General features: G+C 49.9%; 1 protein-coding gene across 1 annotated transcript; it reads right to left on the bottom strand.

Moving 5' to 3' along the window:
- On the bottom strand, positions 1 to 2105 carry LOC123143939 (MFS-type efflux pump MSMEG_3705). The gene is made up of 3 exons (XM_044562932.1): positions 1625 to 2105; positions 668 to 1395; positions 1 to 586 (listed from the first exon to the last, which is right to left on the bottom strand). The coding sequence occupies exons 1-3, from the start codon at positions 1931 to 1933 to the stop codon at positions 175 to 177; spliced, it is 1449 nt and encodes a 482-aa protein (XP_044418867.1). The 5' UTR covers positions 1934 to 2105; the 3' UTR covers positions 1 to 174.
- Positions 2106 to 9470: the final 7365 nt, after the last annotated feature.

Below are 9470 nucleotides of genomic sequence, written 5' to 3'. Positions count from 1 at the left end.
GGAGCAAACAGTTTGTTTTGTTTGTCAACGAGGGCAGTTTCTAGATGTGACATCACATTTAGATGTGACATAGACAGACCCATATAAATAATGAAATAAAAGTTCCAGTCGTGCAGAGTTGTTCAATGGTCCGAGAACCCGAAACCGATTTGAAAATGCAAAACCTGTAAAGTGCTAGTCTGTCGTGGTCGTGGGTATCAGTCTCTGGGTTAAGGAACCGACAGGGGATTCTTCGTCTTGGTGGGCACGAACCGCACTTGATTCACTGTCATCGTCTTCGTCTGCTGCCATGAGGTTCACGGTGTCTCTGTCCCGGGGGTAAGTGCAGTACAGGAGGCCATAGGTCAAAGAGCAGATGGCCATGGGCACCGCCAGCTCCACGTACATGGCCTTGGCCAATGCAGCCGCGTTCCCTCTGTCCATGTCCACGCTCGACTCGGAAGACACCGGCTTGTACCCGAACACGCGCTCCGCCAGGATGCCCACCACCGGCGGCGCGAAGGAGGCGAACACCGACTCGAAGCACTTGTCCAGCGCGTACACCGTCGTCCTCGCCTTCGCCGGCACGATCTCCGCGAAGATCGGGCTGCAGACAATCCATTAATTTGGAGTGAGATGATGTTTGTTGTTGCAGGATTGATTGGTTGGGGAAGAAACGGTTTCTGACTTGTTGGTGGACGCGGCGTTCCAGGAAATGGCGAACCCCATGACGAAGAACACGGCCGCGTGCGCCACGCCGGTGGACGGGTCGTTGGGCAAGCCGAGCAGCAGGACGGCGCCGAGCGGGAGCGCGGACGCGGAGCTGATCTGCGCCAGCGCGATTCTCCCGGCGTCTGGGAACCAGCGCGAGACGGCGTCGCCGACGACGCCCCCGAAGAGCGCGCCGAGGGCGGTGGCGAAGAGGTAGAGCCCCGTGATGATGCTGGTCTCCCAGTGCGTGAACCCCATGAGCTCCAGCCACATGGTGGCGAAGTTGAGCCCCGACCAGGCGATGAGGCCGGCGACCCCCTGCGCGACGATGACCTGGAACGTGGGCACCGCGATGACGGCCCTGGCGTCCCGGAGCAGCTCCCGGGCCTCCTCCCTCGCCGACGCCGCGTTCTTGGACTTGGAGTGCGGGTCGGCGGCGAGGAGCCACATGAGAAGGCCCAGCGCGACGCTGATGGCGCCCACGATGTGGAACGCGAGCCGCCAGCCGGGGACGCCGAGGAAGGTGACCGGCGCGAGGAGCACGCCGAAGGAGCCCCCCACGATGGACCCGAGGTTGCAGGTCATCTGCAGCCACCCGAAGGCGGCGCCCCTGGTGTGGTCGTCCGTGTAGTCGGCGACCAGCGAGTTGATGGCCGGAATGACCAGCGCGAGGCCGATGCCGTTCAGCCCCCGCGAGATGGCCATCTGCGCACCACAAATTAGTTTCATTCAATTCACTTCCCTCCTTGCGGACACCAATGGCGCAAATCGTTGGCTGGCGACGTCATCGCAATTCGCAGCTCGCAAGAGAGACATGTACAATACAAAGTTGACTGCACCGGTCATGGCAGCTTAATTTCATTTCACAGAAAACAGAGGGGATAACCTCCATCGGTGGTAGGTGCGCCCAAAACTGAAATCCTGGAGTGCTGACCTGGAGGTAGGTGCGGGAGATGGCGACGAGGAAGGTGGCGGCGGCCCAGAGGAAGGCGCCGACGGCGACGACTTTGGCGCGGTCGTGGCGCGCGGAGGCGTAGGCGGCGAGCGGGAAGGAGAGGGCCTGGACGAGCGCGCGGCAGAGGGTGAGGGAGCCGAGCGCCGTGGGGGAGACGGCCAGCGCGGCGCCCACCTCCCGGTACACCGCCGGCAGCAGCACCTCGTCCGCCTTCTCCAGCATCGACGTCAGGTTCACCAGCACCAGGGTCCGGCGCCGCGTCGACGCCGAAGCTTCCGCCTCCCTCATCCCTCCGCCGCCCGGCTAGCTAGCTCGATTTGGCCGGCGAAGAGAAAGAGGCGTCTCCTCCCTCTCGTCTCCTGTCTGCTACTACGCGGGGGAGGAGCAGAGTTTGCAGATCGGAAGCGACATTGACCCCGAGCGGTGGGAGCAGCTGAGGTGGAGATATGATCCGTGCCATGTGTGTGGGTGCGGATATTCAAGTCAAGAAGGCTGTTTGGTGGTTGCACGTTCCATCCAATCTATCCAGGTATATTCGGCATGCAAGTTTTCTTTTCCATTTTCGGATACCGGCTTTTTTTGGGATGGTCCGGAAGAACCGGTTTTCAGAAAATCTCAGAAATACCAGCTTTCTTTGTGCAAAAAAATAAAATTCCAAATTGTTTTGAATTCAACAATTTTTGGCGTAAAAACGCTAAACCAAAATTGTGAACAAGGGAGACGGTCCCGCGACAACGTGGTAGCGGAGCGCCATTCCATCAAGTCAGGGATTCGGCTATGTATGCGACCGTATTTAAGATCCCTTTGGACGTTTAAATTAAAATACGTTTAATTTTTTCGAACAACAGGAGTATTTTCCGAGAGCCACCGGGAATTCCAGTAAGCGGTTGGTTACCAAAAAATTTGAGCGGACAAATAAACCTGCTCATAATTTGTGTGATTTTTTTTATAACTTTCAAAGAATGGAAATGAGCCAGGACAGTGTACTCCCGAGCTCAAGTACCATCTAAGGCATCACAACGCGGACCCCTAAAACAGACACAATATCCGTCCGAATAATGATGGGGCAGCCGGCCATTGAACCGTGTTCGCATACATTTCAACCCGGATTTGAGCTAAGCGGGCGTATTTCGTGCAAAACTGGATGGTTTTCATTTATACTGAACCACAACCATTACACTTTTGATATATTTCATTAAACAAAAGCGTACGGACCCTAACCTAGTCTAATATTTACCAACGCCCGTCCTCCAAGTTCTTTTTATTCCCTACCGTGTCCATGCCTGGCGGCCTAGAGCCCTAGGAAATGAAACTATGGTTGCCGCCAAGGAAGAGTAAGACATGGCGCATGGACTGGCCCACATGCGATAAAAGGCGCCATTGTCTCCCATGTTCAGCTTTTTCTAGCCGGAGTCCACGGCCCGACACTAGTAGAAAATAAGGCATTAGTCTCGGTTACAGAGGGCCTTTAGTCCCGGTTGTGCAACCGAGACTAAGAAATCAGGACAAAAGGCCCAACTTTTAGTCCCGGTTGTGTTACGAACCGGGACTAAAGGGGCTCCACGTTGCCGCTGTGGGGCGGCCAGGCAGGAGGACCTTTAGTCCCGGTTGGTAACACCAATCGGGACTAAAAGGCAAGACTAAAAGGCTGGGTTGAGTGTTTAGGGGTTTCATATTGTTTCCCCCCCCCCCCCTTTATTTTATGTTTACCATTCAATTCTTTTACATTTAGGGTTTCCCTTTTTATTTTATGTTTTCCATTCAACTCGACGGTATAGCTACTACATATAGCAATGAAGGAACCATTACACAAATCGTCATGAATATATAGAGAGAAGTGACCTCTCTTTCTCCATGCTTGGTCGAACAACAAGCTTTCGTATATCTATTCCATGCTACTACATATATACAATGTAACATATCTTACGATCCCTAATATCTAATTACCAAAATCACATTTCAAATCACGATGGTATTCTCTGTCTTTAGATATGACATGTTCAAGAAAGAATCCCGCCAATTCCTCTTGAATTGCTCCTATGCGATCCTTTTGTAGAAGTTCGTCCCACTTCCATTTGATCTAATTATATATATATATATGAATGACCTCAACACAATTGATGGTAATAAAAGAAAATAGTGAATATTGTTTACGTACTTCAAGTTGTTGTAAATATTTGCCCTTCTCACAGGTCGTCTGGCGAATGAACTCGCAGATGTAATATCCACATAAATTATTCCCGGCTTCCTGCTTCAAGCACTTTACGAGAATAGAGTTCAATCAAAATAATAATCAAGCATGATAATGGTATTGAAACTAGAATCAATGAGAGATGCGGGGAACTAGCTAGTGCAACTTACATCGGGGTGTCAAAATCGCAGCTCCTTTTCCGTTCACCCCTAGCTTGCTTGGTGAATTCTTTCCAAACCTGCCCGACAAAGAAAATGAATAGAGAAGCTATTAATTACTTGATATCAGGAAATGAGCAAAAGTTGCCGATATAGTGCAACAATGATTGAACTTACTTCTCGAGCATTTTACTCATGACCGCCCACTCCTTAGGGTCTTTATCTCTCGAGTCCATCGCAATTACTACTCCTGCATCAAGATGAATGACTAGCAGAATAAAGTGGTACCTGCGCACACATAACTCATCAATTACACTTAACCTCGAGTAAGCGAAACAAAATGTGCACAAGAGAGTAACACTCACTTGAAGGTATTTCCCTTCTGGTTTTTTGTCCTATTAACACTTTTAGCAAGTTTTTCTCTGTATCCTCGGCATTGTGTGCTAGCGTATATTCATTTATGGTATTTGGGTTAATGAACCCAATGTCATAGATTTGTCCTCTTTTGGATTCGAGAATGTTCAATCTGCATAATATAGTGAGGATAACTATACATGCAATGAACGAGCTGAGCAACTGACGATAGTTTTGTCGAGGGAATCTTGATTGTATAACTGAAATAATTCTTCAAATTCAACGTAAATCAACTTGACTCCATTGAAGCAATGCTCATCTCTAATTCCCACGTAGATCATGTTGCTCCCTTCCTTTGAGGCTTCCATGTACCACTCATGAAATCTTTGCATTTGTGTTGGTAGATGCAGGGGCTCCTCAGGTCTGACGAGAGGCTTCCCGTGCTCGTATCTAAAGGCTAACTCAGCCATGGGGAATTATACCTCCTCGCCTAAGTAATCACCAAGAGTGAAACCAAGATCAGCGGCCACTACCCCCGAATCATTAGCGATATCGGTAAACACCTTGAGTGGGGGCACGATTGGTTTTTTTGTTCACCGAGCTGGGGAATTGTTTCCCCCCTTGCACTACTGTTACTTCCCGACCACTGATGTGCTTTATGTGACTTGATAATAGAGTGGTCATAGTTTGATAGCAGTGGAGGCAGTGTTGCCGGATCTATTTTCTCCTTTGGCTCGGGCCGTTTCGGTGCAAGCTGGCGTTTCACATCGGCATCCACTCTCTTCTTCCTCATCACTCGGTTCGTATGGTAACTTGGCAGGAGCCTCCTTGATGCTTATTGTACCTGCTCTGGATTTCTTTGTAGTTGTACTAGCCTCCAGAGCGGTAGCGGTTCTCTTCCACCGGTGCTGAGGCGGCGAAGGAGGCGGATTCAGCTGACGCAGCAGATTCTGTTGAGGGGCCTCCTCCGGCAGAGTGTGCTGACGCGGTGGAGACAGCTGAGGCGACAGAGTGTGTTGACGCGGCGGAGATGGCTGAGGCAGTGGAGATAGAGCTGGACTATGAGGGTTCTACTGAGGGGCCTCCTCCGGCGGAGTCTGCTGACTCGGCGTCCAATGTGGAAACACGATGTGTTCCTTTCTCCATAGAATGGTAATCCTTCTGGCATCTCCCAGATGAGTCTCCCCTTCACTTGTTGGGTACTCAAGCTCTAGTTGCTCAAATCCGTTGATAACTTCGTCCACCCCGACAAAATCATAGCCATATGGAATCGAAGAGCAATGGTAGGTCCCATCAGGTACACAAGGTAAGGCATAGCCGACCTCCACCTTCACGGATATGTTCATGCATTTCGGATGTAGATCACAATGTTCCCTCTGCGTGATATCATCCACAGGGTAGCGAGGAGACGTGATATTAGGCCGAACGAGCTCTATGGAAGCCATGTTGCTTTTTTGCTGAGATGGTGGGGTAGCTCCGTCGGCAGTATCAAATGAAGGATCTTTGTGCCGCTGAGATGATCGGCTGGTAGCTCGCTGGCTGGTAAGTGCCTCTATTTTCTTCTGCTGCTACGCTACTATTTCTTCTACCTTCTGCAGCCGGTCTACATCATGTTTCTTCTTTGTCGCTCGGCTTCTATTACTGTCACTGCTGTTGGGAAACCCAACCTTCCACGTAACGGAGTGATGTCTCTTAAACTACATCGGTATTTCCCCAAAGAGGAAGGGATGATGTAGCACGGCTACGGTAGGTATCTCCCTCAGTTATGAAACCAAGGTATCAATCCAGTAGGAGAACCAAGCAACACTATGTAAAGGGTACATGCACATAAAGAACAAATTCTTGCAACCCGACGATTATGAGGGGTTGTCAATCCCTCTTACGGGTAACGGTGCTAGAAATTATCAAGTTGACGGGATAAAATTTGTGTAGATTGGATAAATAGATTTCGATAAAATGCGAAATAAAATAAGTAATAAAAAGTGCAGCAAGGTATTTTTGGGTTTTTATAGATATGAAAACAAAAGCAAATAAAAATAGATCTCAAAGCAAATATGATGAAGACTAGACCCGGGGGTCGTAGATTTGACTAGTGGCTTCTCTCAAGAAAATAGCACACGGTGGGTAAACAAATTACTGTTGGGCAATTTATAGAAGATCGAATAATTATCACGATATCCAGGTTATGATCAATATATAGGCATCACGTCCGAGATTAGTAGACCGACTCCTGCCTGTCTACTACTATTACTCCACACATCAACCGCTATCCAGCATGTATCTAGTGTATTAAGTTCATGGAGAAACGGAGTAATGCAATAAGAATGATGACATGCTGTAGATGACATCTGTTCATGTAGGAATAGCCCCCATCTTGTTATCCTTAATAGCAACGATACATGCGTATCTTGCTGCCCCTTCTGTCACTGGGAAAGAACACCGCACGACCGAACCCATCACAAAGCACCTCTTCCTATGGCAAGAAAAATCGATCTAGTTGGCCTAACTAAACCAAAGATTCGAAGAAGAAATACGAGACTATAAATAATCATGCATATAAGAGATCAAAAGAAGGCTCAAATAATATTCATGGATATAGATCTGATCATAAACTCAAAGTTCATCACATCCCAACAAACACACCACAAAAAGGAGTTACATCAAAGATCTCCAAGAGATCATTGTATTGAGAATCAAAAGAGAGAGAGGAAGCCATCTAGCTACTGCCTACGGACCCGTAGGTCTATGCTGAACTACACACGCATCATCAGAGAGGCACCAATGAGGATGATGAACCCCTCCGTGATGGTGTCTAGATTGGATCTCGTGGTTCTGGAACTTGCGGCGGCTGGAATTGTTTTTTGACTCCCCTAGGGTTTCTAGAATATGTGGTTATTTATAGGGCGAAGAGGCGGTGCGGGAGGTCACCGAGGGGGGCACAACCCCCTAGGCACGCCTGGGCTCCTAGGCGTGCCCTGGTGGGTTGTCCCCACCTCGGGCCTCCCCTCTGGTACTTCTTTGGCCCATCTTGTGTGTTCTGGTACAAAAAAAATTCTCCAAAAAGTTTTGCTGCGTTTGGACTCCCTTTGGTGCTGATATTCTGCGAAGTAAAAAACAAGTAAAAACAGCAACTGGCACTGGGCACTATGTCAATAGGCTTGTCCCATAAAATGATATAAAGTAGCTGTAAAATGATTGTAAAACATACAAGAGTGATAACATAACAGCATGGAACTAGCAAAAATTATAGATACGTCGGGGACGTATCACGGAGCCTGATGTGCCTCGTGTTCGTCCAGGGTGTTCAGGATTCCCGAGGACGCGTGTCAGCTCGTCCTTCTCTCTGTCAGGATGGAGCTTCCCTTCCTGCACAACCTTCATTGCATCTTGAATGGCTTTGACGAGTGTTTCAAGTTGAGATTTCGTATAAACACACTTCCCTATTTCTGGATTCAAAGTTCCCCCATTCCTGAAGAACCAAGTCTTTTCCCGTTCGGTCCAGTCCAATGTCTCTGGATGGATCCCTTTATCAAGCAGTTCGTTCTCAGATTTCTCCCACTTAGGCCGGACAGCCTTGTAGCCACTTGACCCCGTAGCATGGTGATATTCATTCTTTGCAACATTTTGCTTATTTATATGTGACCTTTTCTTACCTACAACCGATGTCTTGTACTCCACAAATGCGGGCCAGTGATCTTTTATCTTCACATATTATCCGGTGAATGTTGGAGTCTTCTTTTCTAGGACAAACTTTTGGTGCAATCTTTTCTTCCAGTTGTTGAATTGTGGGGCCATATTCATAAGAGCCCACACCTTGACTTTTCGCTCTATGACATTGTTAGTTGGATCCACCTTTGGCGGTAGGGTGAAATTTGTCGTGAGGGTATCCCAAAGCGCTTCTTTGGATCTATCGTCGACATAAGAAAATCCATCATCCGCCTTTGGCTTATTCCATTCTCTAATGCTGATCAAGATGTTGTCCCTAACAACAGCTCTGCACTGACTTATAAATCAGTCTGCGGTCCGCTTGGGAGCAGTCGGTTCGCCATCTGCAGCAACTTCTTCGATCTTGAACCACTGGTGTAGAGACCTTCTATACAAATGGTTTTTAACCCCTTTCCGCGACGACATTTTATCGTGGTAATATCTCGATAGATGCCAGGGGGTGGCTTATCATGGTTGGGGCCATGAGGTCGTCGTCAGGCCTGGAAGCGGGAGTGGGCATAAGGTCGGACTAACACGAGATCTACCCAGGTTCAGGGTTCTCCTAAGAGATGAAACCCCTACTCCTGCTCTGCAGGGTCTCCACATGATCACTATATCACAGGGTGTACAATGGTGCTCCTAGAGTTGTTTGGCTAGAGGAGGAAGAAGGGCAAGGGTAGCTCTCATCTCCCATAGTTGTGGTGTGTGGAATGGAATGGATGGAACTGAAGTGGAACCCTTTGCATGGGTGTGGCCTGGGGGGTTTTATAGGACAACCCCCCAAGGGTACAATGGTAATATGGCCGGGTGGTAGGTCCCGTCTGTCAGCGTCTCTGGAGGCCGGGTTCTCCGCCGGCTGCTGGGGCCCACCTCTCGTGGGCCCTGCCGGCTGCCGAGGAACCGGCCGATAGGTGGGGCCCGCCGCCTGCAGGTCCCATTGACGGCTCTTCACTGTTGCGCCGTCTGTGCTGATGAAGGCCTTGTCGGGCGCGTCAAGGCTACAGTGCCACACTGGGCGGGTCGGCGGCCGCCTGGCGGCACTTACTTTAGCCATGCGGCTGGGATTCGGGAGAGGAATGGCACACTGTGGCCATGCCCCAGTTTGTCTCTTGGTCAGGCTCAGACTCCTAGGAAGGGGCGGTCCACCTGCTGGGAGCCGGCCCATTCCCTCGCCGCCTTCTGGAGCGCACCGCCTTCTCGTCTCTGCCATCTTCTTGGAGGCGGCCTTCCGGCTCCAACCATCTTCTTGGGGTCCGCCGTCTTCTAGGAGGCGGCCCTCTGGCTCCAGCCAGCCCAGGAAGCCGGCCTTGCGACCAGTCAGACTGAGGGGCTTGGCCAGCCTCGATGTCTTGAAATATGGTTAAGTGTTGATAAGGCTACCCGGGGTCTATCCCCCCGACAGTAGTCCCCGAAGCCG

The sequence above is a fragment of the Triticum aestivum genome, chromosome 1B (assembly GCF_018294505.1).
Source record: "Triticum aestivum cultivar Chinese Spring chromosome 1B, IWGSC CS RefSeq v2.1, whole genome shotgun sequence".
Lineage (NCBI taxonomy): Eukaryota > Viridiplantae > Streptophyta > Magnoliopsida > Poales > Poaceae > Triticum > Triticum aestivum.
This window is presented reverse-complemented; position numbering and strand designations above follow the sequence as displayed.